This window comes from Phyllostomus discolor, chromosome 6 (assembly GCF_004126475.2).
Source record: "Phyllostomus discolor isolate MPI-MPIP mPhyDis1 chromosome 6, mPhyDis1.pri.v3, whole genome shotgun sequence".
Lineage (NCBI taxonomy): Eukaryota > Metazoa > Chordata > Mammalia > Chiroptera > Phyllostomidae > Phyllostomus > Phyllostomus discolor.
This window is the reverse complement of record NC_040908.2, coordinates 49,559,178-49,584,485: the sequence shown is the minus strand read 5'-3', so window position 1 is coordinate 49,584,485 and position 25,308 is coordinate 49,559,178. Positions and strand designations below refer to the sequence as shown.

The window sequence follows — 25,308 nt, the reverse complement described above, 5'->3', positions numbered from 1 at the left end:
CCTGTCAAGAGAAGGGACTGGGGGCGGGGAGACGGTGAGTCGGGGATAAACACTCCGCGGCGGGGGCGGCTGCTGCTTGTCTTCGGGTTCTGTCACGGTGTCGGCGGTACCCAGCTCACCAGTCCCCTCCCCCTTCTGGCCAGCGTGGTCGCCAGAGAGGCTTTCTCAACCCTGCTCTGCCGACTCCAAAGCCGGGAGCCGGTGTCCGGCGGCGGCAGCGGCGGCGAGCCCGTGGGCAGTGGGGGTTGGTCCCGTGGCTCCGGCCCCCGGTGCAGAATGGCGACGGCGGTTCGGATGAACATCCAGATGCTGCTGGAAGCGGCTGACTACCTAGAGCGGCGGGAGAGAGGTGCACGGGGACGGGAGGGGTCCGGCCCAAACAGGGGCCGGGGGCTCTGAGGGGCCGCGCTGCGAGTGCGGGCGCCCAGCCGCTCCGTGGGTAGTTGGGGGCGCGGAGAGCGCGACCGCGAGCGCTCCTAACCCCTCCAGCTTTCCCCAGGCGCGGTCGTAAGGGAGGACACCCGCAACCCCAAAGGCAGTGAATAGGGGTGGAAAGGGGGCTGCTGCACTCCGGGGTCCCAGTGTCACCCTCTCCCCAGTCCGTCGCGTGTGAGGTACCGGGGGCCCCCATAGCCAGGCCCTTGGTTTACCTCACCGGGGTTCTTCCCAGCTGACCCCCAAGTGGACCTGGCGCCCCGTCTCTCAGCCGGAGAAGCAGCGCCTCCCCTGTCCCCCCAACCCCCGCTCCGGGTGTTTACCCCGCACCTTCGCCTGAGGCTGGGCTCGCTTAACACACCTGCTGGATGTTGCCAATGGGAAACCCGGGCTCCATGCGCTTAGCGACTTGCTGGGTCTTTCACAACAATGAGCAGCTGGAATTCTCCCTACACCTGCCCTGAACTGAGGTATTCACACAATTTAAAAAATAATCACTGTTCTAAGAATTCCATCTTGCTCCGTTTAATTATTCCCCCATATTCTTTCCATTAAAAAATAAGTAAATTTTAAAAAGGAAATACTGTGGAGAGGAGAGAGTATTGAATGTTCTAGGCTCATTCATTAACTGGATCCTCCGGTTTTCTAGAAGCTGAGCACGGTTATGCCTCCATGTTACCATACAATAACAAGGACAGAGATGCCTTAAAACGGAGGAACAAATCCAAGAAGAATAACAGCAATAGCAGGTGATTTAGGAAATATTTCTCTTTCCCTTTTAGATTATACTGCAGATGACATAAACTGCAGAATGGAAGTTACCTATTGTGATCAGAACCCAGTAAATTAAGTGGCGATCTTGATTCAGTAATGCACACATGGTCTTAAGCCATAGGAGGAAGCAACCGTTCTGTTTTGAGTCGAAGGGATTGGAAAAAGAAAAGGAAATTATCTATTTCTTTTACTTTTCATAATGAAAAATTTATAAACATTTTAAAGTATCTGACTTGGCATGGGTAGTAGGATTTCATATTTGATATGTGGTTTGCCTGAAAAACTAGTATGTCACATCTATTTATAATGGTACAGAAGAATGAGTGAGATTAAAATCTGCCTTTTAGTAATGAGAAACAAATAATATTAAAATATTAATATGCCACAATGCTTTTACCTTAGCCTTATAGTTCTTAAAAATCTCTGAATTTCACTAGGAAATATTTGGTTAATGGTCAGTGAAATCACACATTAAAGCCCTGAACATAGTTCCTGGTACATAAGAGTACTGTGTTAATACTATTACCCTTTTTTCCCTCTTTGCTCTTGAAATGTTAGCTAGGAAATCTGTTTTATTAAATCCATTCAATTATACCTTTCATGCCAGTAAATTAAACTCATTGATATTTTCATAACTGACTTAGAATCCTTATCCCTTTCCCATCCTGCAAGTGACTATACTTGGTTAGCCTCTATGGCATAACACAGACCACTAAAAACCAGAAGCTTCCTATTTAAACGTTAACTCGTTCTTCCTGCCTCCTCTGTCCTTGATTCACCCCATTGTCCTTAGTGTTAGTAGAACCACAGGATGAGAGCGGCACACATGTGCTGAGCTCTTGAATAGGAAGGCACCTGAAGGATGAGCCTGGTAATTAATTACCTGGTGGTTTTTCCCATCTTCAGCATTACCTGAAAGTCGTAGCCAGTAGGTCTGTGCATGGATACTATGGGCCTTGAAGAAAGATGCTAATACTGACTTGGATTATACAATGATATAAAACAATTTAGCTATGTTGGATTTTGTTACAGTAGTTTTCAAGTTTTGTTTGGAAAAAATTTGAACCCTTTTGGTTTAATTTCTGGAAAAGTGTAGTTCATTTATTGTTTTTATTCTTGCCTATTTATGATTTGAGAGGAATTGTCCTCATTAATAGTCAAGGCTTAATCCTTTACACTTTATTTTTTCCTAAGTTTCACAGGAAAGTTGTCAGGGAATGTTCAGTGGTAGGGAGAGGAACTGAAGAGGATATTGGTAAAGAGAAGTGGCTGGGTCGCAGAAGATAATTAGGAAAGAAACATAATGATAGTTGAGAATTTCAAGACAACAGTCTTTCACTTTATTATGAAACATTATTTCTGAAAAATGGCTGCAACTCCTGATTTTTGGAAAAGCTCTATTCTATTAATGGGTTTGGTTTTCTTCGTGTGGTTTGAGACAGGAGGCTATGACGGTTGTCCATATTCTTGGCTAATAATGAATTAATGCAATATCTTCAGTAATGCAAGCCTCTCCAAGAGACCATGATTAAACGTGGAGAAGGCACCAAGCAATCATATGAAGCAGAAGCAGGTTGTCGTGTTTAAATATGATCATTTCCTTCATGACCTGGGTGGAATGACACTTACCTGAACAGTGAGGCATCGCCCCAGAGAAAGCACTTTGATCCCTTGATTTGAATTAGACTTATATGCAAGGTTTTATATCATCAGGATTTTGAACTGAAGTAAGGGCTATGGAGAGATTGCTGCTGGTTTACATAACCATTGGATAACAGTTTATTCTTGTTAATTCAGGTGGAAATGCTGTGCTCTTTGCTTGTAGAGTCTGGGGGCTGGGAGTACTTTTCCTTGGATGATATAAAATAAGATTTAGCCACATATCAAACTTCTTGGGAACTAAAAATAAAGTCTTGAGTATCGCTAATTGCTTGTTTAAAAAAATAACAAAACAAATGAATTGTGAATATTGATTGCTTTAGAAACATTCAGAGAACTAATGGAATACAGAGAGGTGGGACCCCTTTCCTTTCCTTTCCTTTCCTTTCCTTTCCTTTCCTTTTTGAAATCAGTTACTAATTATTTAGAATTGAAACCTAGAGTTTTTAAAACTATGTTAAAAGTATGTTAAATTGGTAAAGCAGGCTTTGGTCCTCATTTGAAAGAGGAAGTTCAGGACTTGCACCCAGTTCTTTGATGAGACAGTGCCATAGAGCTGACCTGACAGGGGGAATCTTTCTGAACCAAGGACTTTTCTCATTCTCAAATACTCAGTAGTTTGATTTAGTTATCTTTTTGTTAGAATATATTTTAAATGGTGATATTTGACCTTCATCAATGATTCCAGAGTTATCAAATATTTCCAGTAATCACATGGAAAATGATTTTGATACAAAGTATCTATATATCTTACAATGCTATAATTAAAAATAATAAATGCTAACCTATCAATACTGTTAGCAGGCAGCTCTGAACTGAGTATTTTTTGAAAGTCTGCTTTTTTATTAAAGACAAACTCAGTTTCAGTGCACCAAATGCACTGCAGTAATGCCCTAGCCATCAGGTGTAAGTCCCCTTGTAAAAATCACAATGTGTTCAACACCGTTAAGTAATCAAGTAAGATCTGTAGTTTCCCAAATTCTGCTCAAAATTTGGAAGGAGTTCTGCCTCCTATAGAATTTATTAAAAAGTTTATTTTGAGGATTCAGGATTTTTAAATAGGTTTCTTCAAAGAATCCAGAAGTTTTTGGTAAGAGTGTCCTGTGTGCTGTTATTTTCTCTATGCAGAGACCACGTCCTTTTCAAATACCCACTCCCCTCTCCACCACCTTCCAAGGATGGTACTTGAGGGCAGCCCTTATCTACAATCAAACAAGGAAGTCTTGACCAGTTGTCACATAATTTCAATCATTTAAAAAATCTGTCAGACTTTGAACTTGTTATTCTCTATTAAAACTAAAATGCCACATGCTTTTAAGCCAAAGGTTTGCATTGCAGGCCAGATTCTCGTTAACTATGATATCCTGCTGGCCATTGCAAGAGTAAACCTTCAGAAAAATGTAGCTGAGAACACTGAGGAATAATCACGTGAATCAATTCTAAGCTTTTAGGTTAACCAGTTTTAAAGTTCACATATCCTTTATCTAGAAAACATATTGTAAAACTGAAAGTACTGTAATTATTTTCTTGTGAATAAAAACTTTGTATCCCCAAGAGCCTCATGGAAGAGAACTTCCAGTGCCAGATTGGAAATTTCCCATTTCAAAACTACACACACATGCATGCAGGCACGCATGCACACACACACGCTCAGTCACTGTTGTGAACAGATTTGGTGTTGCCCCCCTGATGTAAATGAGTGGCTGAGCATTCATGGGAGCAGTGATCCTCCATGTTACTATGAGAATTTATCTCCTAGGCCCAGTTAAGTTTCTGATTATGGTCCCACAGAGTTCATGGCCTGAACTAGGGCATATTCTCCTGAACTGGTTAGATTGTGGAGAATTTCCATAAGAAAGGTCAGGATTCAGTGTCTTTATAACACTGAGGTGTTCCTCAAGTTTATTTGTAACTAGTCAGAGAGGAATTGTGTGAGCAGGATATTGAAGTGCCCACATTGTCTGACTTCTTGTGACCTTTGTGGAAACCAGTCCATAAACTCTTGGACTAGACTTTATATCCAAGGTCAGCTATAAGTACACTAAGAATATAATTTCACATCCACCGCAGCTTTCATCCAAGGCTCTCTGATCACTGTTACAGTTGCTACCTCAGTGACCCACGTTTGTTCAGAAGATAATTAACAATAAGTTTTATTCCATTTTACAGAGGGATTAACCGAAGACTGGAGGGCAAAAAAAATTTTATGTCTTCTACAGTACCAGTCAGTGGCAAAGCTGGATTTCAGATTTCACCCTTACTGCTGCTTTAACCTGGCTATTATCTTTATATTGAAATGAGTTTTGGAAGCCCCTTCCTGAAATCATTTTGTAGCTGTTCAATAGTAGTGTCTTTCAGGAGGTTGTAGATGATAAAATAGTTACTTCAGGGAATAGGAAAGATTGATGGGTTATTTTTACCCATTTAAAACTGTATCCTGTAGCCAAACAACTTAGCATAAAAACTTGGTGTATACTACACCTAGAGAAAACTGCAGGGCTGAGGTGGGGGTACCATCTCCACCATTGTACTCTCAACCTAAAGAAAGTTTTGTGGAATTATATAACCCCAATTCACATCACATTGTGTAGTGGTTTTTGTATAAATAGACTCCTTTTATTTCCTTTCTTAAAATGGATTGCTTTCCCACTAGGGAATGCATGCCTCTTAATTTGTCACTTCTCCTTGAACTCTATTTTAGATATTTACATTTCTCTAACTCCCCAAAGGGACTGATTTCTTTATTAGAGCCCATTGAGTTTTTCTCCCTTTCTCTGTCTTCTCTCCTACCAACTTTGGAGAGAAAGAAATTAAAATAATTCTGTTGGTATTGAAGTAGTCCTTTAAGACAAAAACAATCTTACTCTTCTTATTGTTCCCTCTTTCAGATCAACTCACAACGAAATGGAGAAGAATCGGTGAGTTGGGGATTTGGAAGGTAGAATCGGGGGAGTTTTGATGCATTTTCTATTAATTAAATTGAGAATTGTTTGCTCCTCTTGATTCCTCTCACAGGTAGCACCTGATTAAAGAATTCACTTCAGGCCCTCTAAGCAGCATTGCCCAGAAGTCACTTAGGTGCATGAAGGGTTTGCCAGTTCTAAAGACCCCACTCTCACCCCTGCAGCCTCTTGAGGAATGCCTTTCTGTGCGACTGTTCCACAAGCTAGAGTATTTTAGGCCCTCAGCAGTTTCTGCACATTGTGTTTTAAAAAATGACATGCCACTGAATATAATTGGCAGGGCTGTCTCAAATCGCGTGTGTACATACACACATGTATATATACACACCACATGCACGTATGTGTGTAGTTACAATTTACTTGTGAATAAAGATTCTCAAAATTCAGGCAAATACAGCAAAATCAGAGATACCGACTCAGTAGAGGAGCCCTGTGTCCTCACTGGGCTCCGTCGTGCCACAAGCTTTATTTAATCTCTCTCACCTGGAGTGCCTCTTGCCGCTTATTTAAATCTTTTTTTTAACAAGCCAAAGATATAATAACAGCTTATTTAAATCTTTATTTTCCAAATTAAGTTTGCCCCGCCTCAATGATGTACCCTGGTGGTTCTCAACTCTGTTTGTACATTAGAATCACTTGTAAAGCTTTTGTTGTTGTTTTCAAAAATTATTTTTAATGTTCAATGCATTATACATATACACTGACACTTTTTATTACAGAATTTTTCAGACATACAAAAATAGAATGAATAATGTAATCAACTCCTATGTATCCATCACCCAGCTTCAACAATTATCAACATTTTTGCCACTCATGTATAATTAAAACCACCCTTTCTCATGGGACATCTTAAAGCAAATCTAGTAGACTTTTTACAAAATACATAATCACTTTCTTTTACTATACTGAAAAAAATTCATGATAATTCTTTGTGGAGCTTTAAACGAAAAAAAAAAAACCCAATACCCAGACCTCACTCCTAGCAATTCTGATTTAATTGGTTTGGGTTGAGACAGTATACCAGTTTGTTTGTTTTTTAAAGCTCCCCAGGTGATTGTCATGTCCTTCCAGGACCAAGAATCACTGAACAAGCCTTACTCTGATCTCAGAGCTCTCTTCAACTTGAAATACGAGTGACCTATTCCAATTGACTGACTTTGTTGATGCCCTGCATGAATGAGATGGTGACGTGTAATATGGCTCTGTAAATACATGTGGTTATATCGTACATACCCTCTTTGACAGGGGAGCCTGACTCTGAAAGTCAGGGTCTAAATAGCATGTTTCATCATAAAAGGGCAGACCAGACCCTTACTAGGAAGGCACATCTTGAGACAGGACAAACATTTAATATCATCCCACTGTGTGACTGTGTAATTCTGTGTGTGAGTGAAGGACAGGGAGTGTGTCTCACCACACACATGCTGCTCTCCACCCCTTCTTCCCTTTTAATCTCTCTGTGATTGTGACTGGCTGTGTTTTAAGGCAGAGCTTCCTTTATTCTTTAGGGATATATATATCATGAACTGGAAACTGAAAAGTATCTCTTAAGGTGGAAAGGGAGTGAGATGTGGCTACTGTTTTTCACCTTTAGATTCTCTTCCATCTTCCTGCCTTTGAGGTGAACTGGATAAACTGGAAGTTTTCCACTGAAAATTCTTCTATTTCTCCTTCTCCCTTCTAACATTTTGCTTAGGTAGGCATTTACTTTATTAAAATTTCATCTCTTCATGTAAGGGCTCTTAGGCTTACTATAGCTTTGTACCTTTCAACTCTGCAGGAATGCCTCAGAATGTCAATTTTATCATTTATTATAGCAGTCGAAAGATGTTTGTTTTCTACCTACAGTGGCCCAAGAACTTGTGCTCAGCATTGGGCATTCAAAGAGTTTGTATGGGAGTATTAAATCAGCATGGTCTCCATCTTTGAGAAATGTGGTTTGTTAATGAGAGGGACACAGAGTTTCAGTTAATATACTGAGTCCTAAGATTAAGGTATCTACAGGTGGCTGTGGAGGCAAAGGGTCTAGAAAACTGGACTTGAAGTCACCACTGGGCAAGCTGCTTATAATTTAGACTGCTTCTGTATGACTGGTCAACTTCTGCTCATTGAAGGGTTACTCATCTAGTTTCCTTATTGTCCTTTCTTTTTTGGAATTTGGTCTTCTAAGGTCTGGATAATTCTTCCTCTAGCCTAGAGCCTGTGAACAGAAGAGAAGGAAGTAAGGACTCAAATTTACTTAATTTAACCAGGCATTGTTGCCACAGTCCAGGGGAGGAGATTAAAGTTGTCGGGCACTTCTCCCTTGTTAGTGTGCTTGCTTAAGATTTGGGGGGTTTGAGGTCAGTGGAAGAGTTGCTCTTATAGTCTCCCTGGTTTTAGTAGCTGAATGTCATAAAAAAGTACTGCTATGCTAAATGCTACTACATGTGAGCTATTTTTTTACCTTAACATCACATAAAAAGATTGGCACAGCTGGGGGGGGAAAAAAAGGTAGCAACTTAGGGGAAAAAACTAACAGTGGGATTTTTTTTTACTTACAGAGTTGATTATACTTGGGTTAGGGTTTTGTTTTTTTAACACAGAAATCTTTTCTGTGGCACTTTAGATATTCTGAATAATTGGTATTCATCAGGACTCCACTCTGAGGATACTATACTTAACAAACAATACTATTTAAATAATGTTGGCATTGGTGAGAAGAGAAAATACTTCCAGAATGGTGGAGGTGAGAGTTGGTGGTGGTAGTGGTGGCGGCAGCGGTACTTTCCAGTCACTAGATTGGGTATCCGTGACCACCAGAGATGCCATGAAATTAGGTGCTGGGAATAGAGAGCCCAATACAGACCTGGCCCCTAGAGTGAAAGAGTTGGTTTATTATCACTCTTGATACTTGACCTAGGCTTCTCTGCATTTTAACTAATTTTGTGGGTCTGGCCTCGTAAGGAAACACCCTTTGTAAGTATTTCTTTTTTTAAAAAGCTAATCTTGTAGAAGTTTCTGAGAAATATTTAAAATCATACTAAAAAATTAAATCATCCATGAATCTAGCAACCAGAGGAAACCAAGGAACCTTTGAAATCTTTCCAATTGGTTTTGGAAAAATAACTTTTTAAAAATATAGTTTAGCTTAGAAAATTGGAAAGTTCAGAAAAGCACAAAGAATATTAAAAAATCACCTATAATAGACCTTGCAACAGTGACAACTGCTAACATTCCTGCTAAGTTCTCTATTTATCTAGACATTTGTGCATACTTTTTAAAATTAATGTCAGATCATATAGTAAACAATTTTTAATCTGTTTAAGCTACACTATGAGTGTTTTCCAATGTCATTAAATCTTTTTTTAACACTACTTTTAGTGAATGCCCAGTATTATACCATATGGATGTGCCGTGACACATATAACCAATTTCCTACTTAAGGTTCTCCCCAAGATTTTGCTAATGTAAGCAATGCTTCCTTAATCTACCTTGTAGGTAAACCTCTGTCCAACATCATAATTATTTCCTTAGGATAAATTTATAGTTGTGGAATTTTTGGGTTTTGATGTTGACTGCTGGGTTGCCCACCAAGCAGGTTATAGGCTTTATTTTCCTTATACATTCACAAGTTTGTAATTTTAAGACTTTTATAAGTTTTATAAGTAAAAAACAAAAACACACAACTTGTTTAAATTTGCATTTCTTATATTACTAGCACAATTTAACAATTTTGACTTCTTTCTGTGTGTGTGTGTGTGTGTGTGTGTGTGTGAGAGAGAGAGAGAGAGAGGGAGAATTGCCTGTTAAACCTTTGCCCAGTTTTCTGCTCAGTTTATCTTTTCCTTTATTTTGAAAATATTCTACACTATAAAGGATATATCTGAAAGAGATTGCCCCTTTGTGTATCACATAATTGTCCAGTTTATTATTTACCTTTATGGAATCGATCTTCTCTCACTATTTGAAGTCAGTGCCTCTATTGTGTACTAAGTTTTTGTTTAAGGCTAAGTCCGTTTCTAGACTTCTGTTCCACTGATCAGTCTGCTCGTTCTGTGCCAGTGTACATTGTTTGAATCACTGAGGTTTTATCATACACTTCAGGATCTGGTAAAGCAAATTTCTATACCTCCTCCCTTCTTTTTTTTTTTTTATTTTACCATATTCTTAGCTATTTTCTTCAGTTTGTTTTTCCTGATAATTTTTATAATCAGCTCCTCAATTCCTCATCCCCCAAATTGTTTTGGGATTTTCAAAATCAAATAATTCCAATACAAATTAGCCTTAAAAAGTTAATATTTACACATTAGATCTTTCCACCCAGGATTTGGTGTGTGTCTTCATTTATTCAGATCTCTTTTCTGTCTCTAAATTTTGTAGTGTTTTTGTGTTGATCTTGCACATTTCTTGTAAAAGGTATTCCTGGATTTACATACTTTTAAATTGCTATTGGTTTCCCATTGTAATTACTAATTAATTACTATTGGAAAAAAGAACAGTTTTAATCTTTCATTGTAGTTATATGCCCTTTGTTGATAATACCTCTGTTTCCTTCTCTTCACTGGGAACTCTTCTGGGTTTGAGTGCCTTTCAATGAGCCTTTAGCAAGTGGAGGCTGAGTGAATGCATTTAAGCTGCAGCCAGTAGTTCAGGGGTCAGGTGCTAGAATGGGCTCCTTTTTCAAAAGAAGGCTCTAGCACCTCCCTTAATAGTAGACACTCGTTTTTCTGGAATGGTACACGTGCTAACTGGAATTAGGCAGCTGGTCTACAGAGATTACCTCTGCCAGAGTCTTCTGAACCCCATGACAAAAGATTTGTGTGTGTGTTCTGTGGGGAGGAATCAGCGGCCTGACGTAAGCTGTTATTTTCATTTGGTCGAACAGTATTTCAGTGGCATCTGGTCTGCCATGTGAAACCATTTCAGTCAGGTCTCTTCTGGCAGGGTATTCTAGTTTATTGCAGGTCCCTGTACTTGTTTCTTTTGGGGTTTGGCTCTTCAAATAGCTAAGCTCCTTTACTCAAAGGGATAGGGAGCCTGACTTTGCACTGGGCCTGAATTGTGGTATACATTGCACCATTCTTACTGCTTCTGAACACCTTAAGCACATTCAGATTTCACTCTAGGATGCTGCAACAAATCCACATTGCCTTGTTGCCTCATTAGGCTAAAGTTAAGGCCTGGTTATTACAAGGGGAAAATATAGGTATGTTAGTGTGGCGCATGTGGATGGTGTAGAGGAGCACTCAGATTTGTATCACTAGAATCCATCTTTCTTCATGGGTAGATGGCATCCGTCCTTGGAAGAACTCAGAGAAGAGATATACACTGGTTATTCAATCAATTTCCAGTCCCCTACCTGGAATATTAGGGGGCATTCCCTGACTTTTTGCCATAGACATTAATAGTCAAAGGGTGAGATGGAGCTAGCTAGTGCTAATTATCATACATATTTTGTATTTTTTAACTGGGTTCTAGAAAGGAACTATTAATGAGACATACTTATGTATTTCATACTTTTAATAGAGAAGTGATTTTATAACTTAAATGTAGCCACCCTCAATTGCTACTTATGCATTGTTCGCTGAGTGTCATTCCCACATAGCCAGCATACATAATGGCCTTTGTATTTTTTTTTACCAAGATTACTATCAGAATTCTGAAAAATCTTCAAAACCTTCCAGAGTTTTAATTAAGTTAGTAATAATTACACATTTGGCAATTTTATATGAATGGATCATTTTAGAAAAGGGAAGAGAGTACTGTTTTTTCTCAAAACATAATTTGTAGCCTTCATCAGGATTTTCTGTTTAACCCATTAAGGCTCTGTTCTAAACCCAAAATCTAGGTAAGGTTAGAACCTATAATCACTTTGAGGGAGTAATTTTTTATCCCGTAAGATTTTTTCTTATCTTATACTAAATAACTTATTTCTCTCATTATACAGCTTATATATACCAATATCTGATATTATTTTCACCTCCAATTATCCTGTAAGATTTATAAAGCTATTTCATTGGCTAAGTCCACACAAAGGTAGGAGATAAAATGGAGAAACCTTAGTGTTAAATAGGTTACTGTTTATGTAATTTTTTTCTGCTTTGGTTAATAAACATAGACCCAATTTTAATAAAAACTAGAACTCAGGTCCAGTGTATCATATTCCTTAAGTAAGGCTTTCCTCAAAGAGCAGGGATGTGAATTACTAAAGATACAAGATTCTACTCTTAGGTCGGCAGATACATTATTATTTCTATTTTAATACAAAATGGAAGACTTGGTCTCTTCCATTATTTGGTAATGAAAGAAATAGAACAGTTAGACACATAGGTCTCCAGCATGTGAATAAATGGATGCGACCTATTTGGAAAGAAAAAAAAAACTTATTATAGGCTATGACAGCTTAAAAACCTTTATGGAGAAGTTAAGTCAAACAAGATGTAGTTGAGGCAAATGAAGAAAGAGGGCAAAGGGAATCCATTCTAGAACTTCCAGTGGGAGCTGATATTTGTCATGGTCTAAATAATTCTGCAATAATTGTTTACTCCATGTTCGATCACTCCAAGTGATTTTAAGTATCTCCAGGGGAGGGACTTGGTCTTTCTTACTCAACATTGTATCACCTGCACCTAGGAAGGTTGCAGCGGATAGTAATCCTTTGAGAAATGCTGGTGGAGTAAATGAATGAAAGAGTCCAGTGTATGTTTCAAGATTTCCACCTGTGAACCTAATAATTATATACCCTCTTCACTCACAGGTTTCCATCCTGTTTGCTCCACCCTGACCTTATAATTCTTTTTATATCTTTTTTCACTTTACGATGAAAATCTGAGGGAGAGAACTCATGTAGAGCTTCAGTGAAGAAGACTAATCTCTGATAATAATACATCCCTCACAACACAGACACACACACATGCATACACTTGATTCGATATCATTCTCAGTCTTGACTATATCCACGTCAGGAAGAACTTTAGGTTTAACACAGTAAGTTCAGGAGCCTACCTGCAGATATAGCACAATCTACCTATAGACTTACTCTTGTTGTTGCACCTGTTCCCCAGCTTACCAGATCTGCTGGTCTGAGAGAGAGACATGGGTAGAATCAAGGAAGCTTGAGTATGGAGACAGAATAAAAAGATCAGCATTGAGGATTGTCTAAGAGCACGCTCATTAGCCCAGGTGTCTCTGTCACTGCCAGAGCTCTGCTAGGAGGTACACCTCAAACAGCCCAGAGCCGCTTTAATAATGATTTCCTTTACTTGTTTAGTTTTATGATTCATGGCTGACAAGAGGTAAGGAAAACTAACAACACAATTGTGTGGCATCAAAATACATTTTATATTTAAATCTTTAATGTATATAGTTTATTTTGATATTAATCTCCCCACTCCCTTGCCATTTTCTGACTAATCCATTCTTTCCCCAAGGATTTGCAGTTATTATCTCCATTATATGCTAGATTCATGTCTATTCCTAGGTTTCTTCCTGGTAATTTTTTATTCTGTTCACTTGATTTGTCTGTCTAGTCCTATATTATTATACAGTGTTTTTAATTATTGAAGCTTTGTAATATAATTTAATATCTAGTATAGCACATTCCTCCTCATTCTTCTTTCTCAAAAATTTTAGTAGTCACTCATAAATTTCTTCTTGTACATGAAGTTTATACTAATTTCCCAGTATTAAAAAGAGTACTGTTGGCATTTTTTTGGAGTTACATTAAATTTGTACAGACTTCGTAAGATTGACATTTTTACTTTGAGAATTCATATCTAGGAATGTGGTTTTTTTTCCATTTATTCAAATTTCCTATGTGTCTCAGCAAAGTTTTGTAGTGTTCTTCCCAGGGATCCTTCCCAAAATGTTTTAAGGTTGTTCTTAAATATACTATCCTATCTTCTTGCTATTGTACATGAGATATTTTAGGGTCTCTGGATATGGATATACATCTGGAGATGTGCTTGGATTTCCAAGATCAAGACTATTTGCCCCTATTTTTGTTTCTTTTGGCCATCACAGTAGAGATATAAGAGGGAGGCCCAGGGCATTTTGGATGCTTCCTGCCCAGTGTCGATGTCCCTCCTTCCCCCGCCTCTACATGATGTGGGTGCCCACGAAGGAGTCTTTCCTTTTGCATGCAATAGCTTTACAAACTCCTTGTTAACTTTTCAATGTAAAAAGAAAAAAGGATCTTTAACATAAGCTATTTGTTTCCACAGAAAATGGGTTAGAATTTCCATGAAATCTTTTAATGACAAAAGATGTCTATTAGCTTTAAGGAAACTTTAAGGAAGAGCTTAGTGACTGGATTTTACCAGATAGCCTCTATTTACCTAGTGAGACACTTGGAGTTCCCTACCAATTTTAAAGGGAATATTATAGTGCTATGATGATCTGTATTTGCCCCCAGTAATTATCCTTCTACACAGGAAGCTAGGATTGAAAGAATAACTACTACTATATATGGAGCACCCCATGTCAGACTCTGTCTGAGGGGCTTCCCTACCTTGTCTTAGTTAATACAACAGCCCTCTCAGGTGGGCACTGTCATCCTCCTCCTACTGCTGAGGAAATGGATGCTACATGGAGTAAAGAAATTCGCTCAAGGTCACACCCGGGATGAAGGATCCCACACCTTTACTCTTAATCACTATACTAACATTTGGTTATATAGAGATTGACAGATTCAGAATTAAAAATAATTAAAAATAAATAAAATTTTAGATACTAAAAAAACTTACTGAAGAAAAATTATAGTTTGTATCTAATTTAGATATAGGCCACACTTTGTTACTAATGATAACTCAGATCAAAGATGGGTCTTTTCATGCTACTGTAAACCAAAAGTATATCAGCCCATTCAGAATAATTAAAGCAATATTTCTGAAGAGTCAGCAGGTGAAGTTGGTCAGAGTTCAAGACCTAGGGACAAAACATTTGGATCACTACAATAAGAAGCAGTCGGGGACAGGAGGAAGCCAGGATTTGGCAAAACTTTTCTGCTGGGGGAGGGAGTTGGGAGGCAGCTCTTGGCAACAGAGGGAGGCCTGTCTAAAGAAGATATGATGGGAGGAGATCCAAGGAGGTGTCAGATCGAGATATCTAGTGGCTTCCTATGAAGGATGCATGGCAAAACCCCTGCCTATTCCCCAAAAGGAAGTTAGACCTGGTTCAAAATGGGACAGTAGGCCCCTCCTACAAGACCAGAGCTCCGGGCAGACTAGTCAGGACTAAGGAGGAAGAGCTGAGACAAGTGCTTGTCCAGTTTGCTCTGGATCTGGGAGCTCCATGGGTGTTCAGGGCTGGCTCAAGGAGCCCAGTTCCCAGGGTGGAATGAGTGTATGAGTATGTGTCTGTGTCTCAGGGTTGAGGATCCCCAGTGGGAGCTGTTAATCTGTTTACTCTTTTATCTGGTTCAAGAATTGAATTTCACTACAATGTGATGGAACTGAGCTTGCTTCACATACCTCGTTCCTGTCCTACGTGTGGTCCAGGCACCAACTGGGGCTGTGTCTGCAGGCAGGTGGCAGGTGGGCAGGGCAGCCATCAGGCTGCAGGAGTGAGGTGCTGGAAGAGGTGAAGGCAGGCACTGCCACAGCCAGAAGCTGGCTCTGGATCTCTACAAAATCCAGAGAGCATTTTGGTCCTATTTTCATAAAACGAGGCCACAAAACACTGAACAAACATGTATTGTCCTCAGCTCAAATTAGTCAAATTGCCTATTTCTAGTTTCACAACTGGGAGTGTTCCTCAGAAACCCACATTTGGGTAGTGAAAATCATACTTTCTGGGCTAGGCTCCCTATGTAACTAGAAATGACGATGCATGGACAGATGACTTTATTATACTTTTATCAGTAGACAAACTTCCTTAAAAATTTACATACTCATATCTGTAGATAAACCCACATCATAAAAAGACTAATTATGACACTGTTCTGAATCATGCAGTCTTTGTAAATAACAAGCAGACTAAAAATGTTCAAATTTTAATTTTTGAGCTTTTTTTCCTAACTCAACGATTAGTCTGTAAACTTTATATTAAGTAGTAAGGAATAAGTTGGATAACTGTATAAGTGACTGATTATAGTTTCCAATGGCATTTCGAGTAACGTCTATTTTCACTGCTCTTTTGGAAGAATGTTATTATCCACAATGAGCAAGTACATTTTACACATAGGTTCTGCTTTTCCCCACCCACCCCTTGCCACCCCCCCCCCGACCAATGCAGTAGTGGAAGGAACAAACACCTAATGTGAGTCTCTGCTTGTGACCAGAACACATGGATAGGTTTTCAGAGCAAGTAGAAGTCTTATGTTGTAGTAAGACATTTGTCCCATTAAATCTTCCTAGTTCAGGAATGAATGCTGTTCTTCTTGAGCTTGTCAAGACATAGGGGGGCCCTTGGAATATCTAGGACAGCTCCTTCAAGATCCATAGGAAGAAGGCTCAGAAGCAAATGAGGCAGGGGCTCAAAGTATGTCTAATGTACCACTTGTTATATCTGCCTTGCGGGGCAGCGTCTGAAGTCTTGATCTGAAAGGTGTGAGTTGACTTCCTTGGTCAGTACCATGCACATTGACCTGCTGTAGAGCTTTCTGAAGCAATTTTCTTCTTTTGGTCTGTATTCCCAACTTTTGTTAATACAGTAAAATTTTTAAGAGGGAAAAACTAATTTTAAAGGTTTTCTTCAAGTTCAGCTGAGGATAGCCTCCCAGGCTCCTAGGGGCTCTGCTCAGGTCGTTGTGTGTGGGCAGTGGCCATGTGTCTAAAACTCCAGGATCCTGAGCACTGCTGAAGGTGTAAAGATGTAGTAGAGATGGACTCTGTCCTCGAGGAGCTTAAAGTCTAGTTGACTAGATGGCATAATCCACTCAGCAAACATTTATTAATAAGCATGTGGGAGGAGGAGGCACTGTGGCAGAACATCAGTGATTAAGCCACAGTCCCAACTTTCTAAGGAATTTTTGCAATGAGTGCTTAAGTAACAATGCCCAAAAATTCAGGCAGAACAGTGAACTTTCCAATGAATAATATGAACAAATAAGTACTCAGAAAATGGAATTGCTTCCTGGCTGGTTAGCTCAGTTGGTTGGAGCATCGTCTCCAATACACCAAGGTTGTGGGTTTGATCCCCAGTCAGGACACATACAAGAATCAGCCAATGAATGCATAAATAAGTGGAACAACAATTTGGTATCTCTCTCTCTCTCACCAATTAAAAAAATTTTTTTTTTCTTAGAAAGGAATTTCTTTGGGCTGGAATGGCCTATGAAGGCTTTAAGGAAGTAGTGGGCTGAAGAAAAAACTCTGAATCTTGGCCATTTCTCACATTCATAGAATCTCACAGGTTTTAGAATAATGCCCAAAACAAGATTTCAGTGAAGTGTTGATTTCCAAAAATTTAGGAACTTTTATACTTCTGGTCAGTCTGTGACTGAAGGCTCTCTGTTTAGTGTGTTGACCGTGGCTTTTGTCTCACACAGCCTTTCTCCCTCTCACACTCTGTCCCATGGCTCTAGTCCGCCACTCAACAAGATACACCTGGTTATCTCCAACTGCTCAGCATGCTTGTGAGTGCAGCAATACAAGGATGTACTTTCTCATTATTTTTGAAAAATATATTTAACTTTTGAATAGCAGTAGTTTACATGGTTGGAAAACCAAAAAGTATAATACATTATTCAGTAAACAAATTACCCCCCTTTCCTTGTCCCAATCTGACTATTCGCTGACTTCTCCCCACCCAGCTACTGTTCCTGGTTTCTTATGTATCATTCTAGACTTTGTGTCCAATACAAGAAAACACATATAAGTTTTCCTCCATGTTATTATATGCACAGTTTGCTTTTCTTCACTTGATATATCTGAAGGTTCTTTCCTAATAGTACATAGAGCACATTCTTATTCTCTTTTTATAGCTGCATAGTATTCCACTGTATAGATGTGCCACAATTTATTTAATCAGTTCCCTACTGATAGACTTTTAGGTTATTTCAGGCTTTGCTGTTCCAAATAAAGCTGTCATGAATACCTCCCCCACACATGTCATTTACATGTGTATAGCAATGATATGGTTATAGTGACTCAGTGGTCCTAACTGGGAAAAGAGAAGTATGGCTTCAAAGGATTCTCACCCGGCGTGTCACAATTTTCTGAATTTGAATGTTCTGTATGGGTCACATCATTATCCAGAAACCTGGAGATAACCTGGTTATCTCCTAATTGCATGCCTAATAATAGATATTTGTTCCTATCCTGACACATGTATTAAAAATAGATTTAACTGTATAAAACCATGGATTTTGCTTCTCCCTGGTTTTCACTAGAGTTGTCTGGTTTTAAAAGATATATATTTGGTAAGGGGTCACCGGGGGCATTTGCCATCACTGGGCCTGGGCAACTTCATACTCTTAGAATTTGTTCTTTAGGGGTACCTTCTGGCCCACCATGAGATTCTCAAATGCTACTGTGATCTTGTTTTCACAGACGGGCCCATCTTCGCCTGTGCCTGGAGAAGTTGAAGGGGCTAGTGCCACTTGGGCCTGAATCAAATCGACATACTACATTGAGCTTATTAACAAAAGCCAAATTGCACATAAAGGTAAGTGCGTCCTTGAGATATCTTTTTATCTTTACCTATCTAGTATGGGTTTGTTTGTTACAAGGCCAGCAAATATATATCTGCAGGACAGTCTTCTCCTCTGAGCTCTTCCATCCTATCTCTTGGATGAATCACAAGTACCCCAAACTCAGCATGTCCAGACCCATCTGAGTACTTCTTACCCTAGGCACCAGAAGTTAAGTGGTCCATCCTACTGCCATCTGATTATATAAGCCAGAAACTCAGGGTCATCCTTGTTAGCTCTTGCTTCTAGCCATATATCTTAAGTTGTCTCCAAGACAGCCTTGTCTCATTCTCTTCTGAGTCAAGGGAATAATTCACAGCCTTGTCTCATTCCCTTTTCACCCCATCATCATCTGCTGTGATAAACCCCTCAAGGCCTCCCTCTGAGCTTATCCCCATGCTTCCCAAGAACAGTTCTCCCTGAGCTCAAGTCTGCATGTCACTCTGTTTGCAATGCTGTGGTCAGGGCACACTCTGCCCCTGCTGTGCCTGACCTGGCCCACACCTGTGTGCAGCAGCCTCCTGTGCCATTACATTACCCTCTCTGCCCCAGCCCTTCCTCCAGTCCCTAGCACTTGCCATGCCCTCTGACTACAGGGTATTTGTACATGCTTCCCCTCCTTTCTTTCCCCAGTTAACCTCTTATCATCCTTCATATCCCAGCACAGGTATCACTAGTGCAGGGAAACCTTCCCTGGCCTGGTTACCTTCTTCCTCTGCCAGGTGGTCCAATATTGGATGTCTCTCTCTCTCTTCAGCACTTGTCACAGCTGGCATCCAATGGTGGTTTACATGACTGTTTGGTTGTTCCCATCCTGAGACTGTAGACTCCATAGGGAGGGGCCCAGTTCTTTGTGTTCACCTTGTGTCCCTAGCACTTCCCAGAGGGTCTGGCACAGAGGTGACTTTAGCACATAGCTGAAATAGCAAAGAGTGAGTGAATTGTATTCAGGCTTTTGAGAACCACAGCCCGAATCACTCTGTAGCTTGTTTTTATAGTCAAGATTGTATAAATATCACTTTAAATATGGTTAGTAGCCTGCATGCATGACAGTTCTGGGGGCGGGGGAGACTCTCTCTTTAGAGCAAAACAATCACAATTAAACAATCTTCTTAATTATCTGAAGAATATGAGAAGCTAGAAGACAGATTTGTAAAAACAAGCGGTCTATGGAAATGTATTTTCTAAGCTCTTATTTTGGACAATTTGGAATCAGGACTTCAAAAGGGACTATTATTTCCTGCTAACAAACAAGTTAATTGAGATTTGGCATGACACAAAGTGCTTCTGTGATGGGGACATGTACTTGAATAAACACACATTTAAGGGAAGGTCTGTTTCTTAAGCTCCCACCACATGCAGTGCTCTAGTTCGGAGATGAGGTGTTCAGGGTGTCACTGCAGACAAGGGGGACCAGGTTAGGGGTTCCTGCTTGCAGTCTTTTCAGTATCAAAATGGAGGGGTACCAGGATGCTACAGTGTCGGAGCTTATCCCTAGAATCCCTATGACAACACAGCTACAGCACTGTCAATGCTGAAGATGTTAGTGAAGACAGGAGTCACTCACTAGCCAGTCAACTTCCTGTCTCTGTGAGAAGCTGGACAAGTGACACACTAAATGGCTTCTGAGAAAATTGGCAGATTTCACTGCTAGAGAGGAAGATGCAGGGTCATTGCTAATTTTGAAATCTGCCTGTGAGCCTCCAACAACTACCCCTTTGACTTGCAGAAACTTGAAGATTGTGACAGAAAAGCCATTCACCAAATAGACCAGCTTCAGCGAGAGCAGCGACACCTGAAGAGGCAGCTGGAGAAACTGGGCATTGAGAGGATACGGATGGACAGCATCGGCTCCCCAGTCTCCTCAGAGCGCTCAGATTCCGACAGGGGTGAGCCCTCTCCCTGCAACCTCAACCACCCTCTCCCTTTTTCTCTCCCACCTGCCAGGGGCAGAACAGAGAAGGAGCTAAGAACCTGCTTGTGATTTAGAAAAGTTGAGTAGTGTGGCCTTCAGTAACTACTGCCTCTTTCCTTTTAGCAGTTAGACACCAGTGTCCAAAGAAGGGCTTGACTGGAGTCACTCTGATTTTCAGCCTGAGTTTTCTGAAGAGTGCCTTCACCACAGTCTCTGTCTTTTGTCCTCCCACAGAAGAAATCGATGTGGATGTTGAAAGCACAGACTATCTCACAGGCGAGTTGGACTGGAGCAGCAGCAGCGTGAGTGATTCTGATGAACGGGGAAGCATGCAGAGCCTCGGCAGTGATGAGGGCTACTCCAGCTCCAGCGTCAAGAGAATAAAGCTTCAGGACAATCGCAAGACGTGTCTTAGCCTATAAGAGAGAGTGGTCACTTCGGCAGCCCCCAGGTGGTTCTCCCTGTCGGATCTGATTAGGTAGTGTATTGGACCAGCCCACAATCCCCTTGCACGTAAACTTCAGTGTACTATCCTTACCGAAACCAGTTTTGTAAACATTTTCAAGGAAGTGCTTAGGATTGTGGGTTTCTGATTTCATCCACTAGCTTCTCTTTCTCCATAAAATTCGTCTCTGAGAGACTGTACATTCCAATCAATTTGAAGCACCCCAAAATTCTTAGAGCGAATAAGCAACTTTCACGTCTCAGCAGTTTCTCCCTCTTGTTTACTGTCCCCATGTGTAGCCTACCAAACCTTTTAAAAGTTTTCTGGCTTACTATGTTATTTGCCTAGCAGAAATGTACGAATGTGTCTTGTGCTTAGGAAACTGAAGGAAACAAGCTTCTAAAGTTGAGATCCTGATCTCAGCACTCCAAAGTAAGCTTTGAAAGGGGCATTTAAGAGCACTTAACCATGAACCTCACCAGAGTGAGGAGTCAGGAATACCTCCAGAAAACACCCTTCACACACCCCTGTGCTCATTCCCCAGACTCGCGTGTGGATGGGAGCAGTATTTCTCACTCTAAAATGGACACCTGGAGAGCATGGCTTTGGGGTTGCACAGCTTATAAAAGTTCCAATATTGTTTGTTCTCACAAACAAAATGGTACAAACTATTTTTGTGCGATGCTTTTGGGACCACGCTGTGTACTGCTACTCCAAGGCTCATTTCTTCTCAAAGTTTGTATGCTACTTGTCTCTGGAACATTTTTTTTTTTCCTACCTCAGAGATAAAGGAGATCTCCATTTCCCACTTAACACAGTGATTATGCCTCTTTTTTCCCCCAAATAAGTGACATTTGGTCCAACTCTAATCTATTTTCCTATTTAACTTTCAGCAATAACTGAGCTTTGGCACTAGTTGAGCTAGTAGCCATCATCAGTGAAAGGAAAAGTCCACATTTCTACTCTGTGTTGCAGGTGAACAGGAGGGGCTGGTACAGTGTTACTAGAATTCCTCTCATTATTTTTGGATGCACCCAGAAACTTCTTTATGGGGGTTTTGGGTTGATAGTTTAAAAGACTGATTTTTCTTTTTGGTTATGATTTCTCCCTTAAGTGGTCTCCCACTTTGTAGCATTTTTATTTAAGCTAAAACAGAGCACATGTATATGTACATAAGACACATTAAATCTATAAATACTATTTATTCATTTTATATAAACTAATGTAATGGAAAATAAATTCTTATGACTTTGTGCTTTTATAGATGTTCTAGAAACTTTGTATGTAGGTATCTACCAAATTGGTTCATTCCCCTTATTTTTGCATTCATATTTTTGAGGTCTTGATGTTTTCAGCCTCTGGCTAATCTTTTTCATTGAATTTAAACCATTTGTAAAATCTGTGATGCTGAAACAGAGTGTATGTCACAAAGTGATGAGAACATTCCTAAAATCCACAGACGCACTGCAACCTAAGGGCTCAAGGGCTGAACCAGTAGCGGGCGGCCACCCTGTGTCCCCGCTGGCCTGCGGTCTCTAGCATGCCACAGCCTCACACCTCCTCCATCACCTCCACCTTCCACACAACTAAATGTTCAAACACACTCTATACAGAAGCTCATTCTAGATGTGAAGACCAATGTAAACAAAGCAAGACTACTTTTGTGTTTTTAATAATTCAATATATTTAAAAAATTTAAATTGGAAGTAGGGGATTGCTAAATGATCCCAAAGTCATGTGTAACTCTTCTGCTTCTGTTCTGGTTTTTCCTTCATTTGGGCTTTGGGTGGGGTGGGGTGAGGGAGGGGCAAGAGACACGAAGGATTTTTTTTTTCATTATTGGAACCTTTTCCAATTACCAGCTGAAGATTTGCACTGAAATACAACTTGTATGCCTTTGCATTTTTAAAGCCTGCTTCCTGAATTTAAGCAGAGTGATAGTGTTCAAAGAACCAGCTCAGCCTGTAGTATGTTTGAAAAAGATGTATCTGCACTTTGAGGTCCCTTTCGAATGCCATTCGCCAGACCTCTCAAGCATTTTGTTTAATTGCTACAATTCAAGCGCCTCACAAGTCCACAATAATGATGCTGGATGGCATCAAAAACTCAAGACTTCGGGGAAAGCTTGTGGGCTTGCATTGGGGGAGGGAAGGGAAAAAATGTGTGTACTTGTTTAATTTAGAAATAAGGCATCTGAGATATGCCATTATTTTCTGTGTTTTAATTGTTGTGCCTTTGAGTTAAACTGCATTTTTGTCTTTTGGTTGAAATATGAAATGTACTGTCCCAATATAAAACAGTAATTATTTGACCTTTGCACTGTTTGTCTGGTCCTTTTCAATTTGACTGCTTAGCAATGTGGAACTTGATAGGTCGCTATATTTTTAATGCACTTGTGATAGACTGACACTAGGGTTAGACATTACTTTCAAAACTCGGGGTAGACTGAATCAGCATGCTAGATGGGCCACTCTCTGACCAAAACTGTAGCCTTCAGGACCAGCAAACTCAGCCCAAGGCAGCTAATCCCCTTCCTTCCATGGCTGATGGACAGCCTTGATTCACCAATCTGTCCTCCCATTCACTGATCCACCAGCTTGACTGCTAAGAGCTATACAGTCTTTTTGGTTGTTTTGGGGTTTTTTCCAGCAAAATGAAAAACCTTTTATTAGGGTTGTTGGGGGGAGGGGATGGGCAAAGATATAAACCCCAGCCTTTAAGATTTTGACAATTGTATGTAATAGAGGTGTGTATAAATATAGGCATGTGCATATTTTTATGTGAAAATTGATTTTAAACTAAAAGAAATCTAAACTACATTCTTACTGATACCATTGCAATGCAAATGGGAAAATAAGTGTATGTAGTCCAGTTTACTTTTATGCAGTGAGAAAATATATATATGTGTGCTTCTGTTAACATCCCAGAAAACATAACTGTCCATGCCTGATGACTTAGAATGGTGGGCCGAGCAACCGGGGCATTTTTGTTTGAGTTTTTTATTGCTAAGCAGAGAGTTTGAATTTTTCAAGGTGCCAATAGCAACTGCTGGCACCTTTCTCTAGTCACAGACCTAATGCTAGGTAGTGATTCAAAGAGCATCACATTTTTTTTTTAGCAGGACCTAGATTCTTCTCCCTGTCAACCCAAGACTAAAATAATTTCAGTGTCCATTCAGAATTGAGCACTAAGTAGGCCCAGACCCTGCAATTGGCCATTTGAGTGGTTTTGGGTTTTTTAAGATGGGCATTTTCCTTGAACCTCTACTTTTTTCAAAAGAAACAAAAGGACCTTACCTAGGCTCCTAACGGGCCTCTCTGCTTCATCTCTGAAGTGGCCAAGAGCAAATCTTAGGGTATGGGGAAAACAAAGTATCAACTGGGTAGGATTCAAAATGACTGTCTAGCAACATCTTGGGGCTTGCTAATGGATTTTGGACTTTTTTCTTCTTCTTGCCTTTCTTCGTCCTTTAGAGAGAAAACTTATTTTTGCAAAGTATATACATACATACTATTATTTAGGTTTTTATACCATCCTGTATTGGCAAGAGTATCACTTTCATTGTGCTTTATAATCTATTTATTCCCCCAAATCTTGATCTTCACTTGTTTCACCAAGTTTCTTTGTCTTCTCCTTCACCTGCCCTGTGTGTCGAGCACCAGGAAGTCAAAGGCTGCAAGGCAATTTCCTGCATGGTGATCTACAGATTATTTTTCTATGTCTAACTCTTAGATGCAGTATGTTTAGGTAGCTGGCTATTCATGATTTTCAAAATCTTTTCTGAGAGAAGACAACCCAAAGGCCCTTTTAGACGAGGTGGTATTTATTCTACATGATAGATCTCTTTGTTTTTGAAGATACCTGGGAGTTGGGGGAAGGGGTGTAATATGTGATTTATCATTTTTTTTATTAATAGTACATGGGTGATCCTCTTACATTCTCCTGAAAGAAGAAATAATTGCCTGTCACTACCAGTCAGCTATTGAATGGCTGAAGAAACCGAGTATCTTTGTCTCCTCTCAAAAATCATACAATGAAAATCAGTAAGACACCCAATTCTAACATTTATCCAGATTTTTTATTTTGACTTCCTATTCTCTCTAGGGGGGTGGGGGTTGAAGGGGGTGTTCTTCATTTTACCTGAGAACCAAACTTGCCTTTACCCCTTGTCTCTAGAATTGGTTGCTCTGGGAATGTTGCTGTTAACCACCAACGTTGGGGGCCATCTTCCTAGTGGTATACACAGCCTAAACAGGGGGCAGAAGATGAGAGTATGCAGTTCTGTTTTCCAGATGTTTCTTTATGTAAATACGCCAATGTAAATCCTGTGTCAAGACATAGAGAATGGTGCTTTTTACTACAGTTAGCACATGCATTTTTAGAACGACTATGTGTTTGAGAATCTTTGCTGTGTATATGTAAACCTCTGTATTGTTCAACTGTTAACAAATAAATTATTTCATTATTAAAGAAATCTTGGTCCTCCTGATGTTTTGTACCCCAG

The 25,308-nt window shown here is 40.0% G+C and overlaps 1 protein-coding gene and 1 long non-coding RNA gene across 4 annotated transcripts in view; one reads left to right on the top strand and one right to left on the bottom strand.

Annotated features, from left to right (window-relative positions):
• The first annotated feature begins 17 nt into the window (after positions 1-17).
• MXD1 (MAX dimerization protein 1) lies at positions 18-25,278 on the top strand. Its single transcript, XM_028517746.2, has 6 exons — positions 18-349; positions 1,085-1,184; positions 5,757-5,786; positions 18,305-18,419; positions 20,174-20,333; positions 20,594-25,278. Exons 1-6 carry the CDS (start codon positions 277-279, stop codon positions 20,779-20,781), a joined length of 666 nt encoding a protein of 221 aa, XP_028373547.1. The 5' UTR covers positions 18-276; the 3' UTR covers positions 20,782-25,278.
• Positions 7,800-25,308, bottom strand: part of LOC118501132 — a 143,416-nt gene continuing 125,907 nt past the window's right edge. For 2 of the 3 annotated variants that reach the window (XR_004903729.1, XR_004903731.1), the window contains one exon: positions 15,654-20,775. This is a non-coding gene — a long non-coding RNA (uncharacterized LOC118501132). Of the gene's footprint in view, positions 8,032-15,283; positions 20,776-25,308 lie in introns of those variants that run through there. The other variant, XR_004903730.1, reaches the window with a different exon arrangement.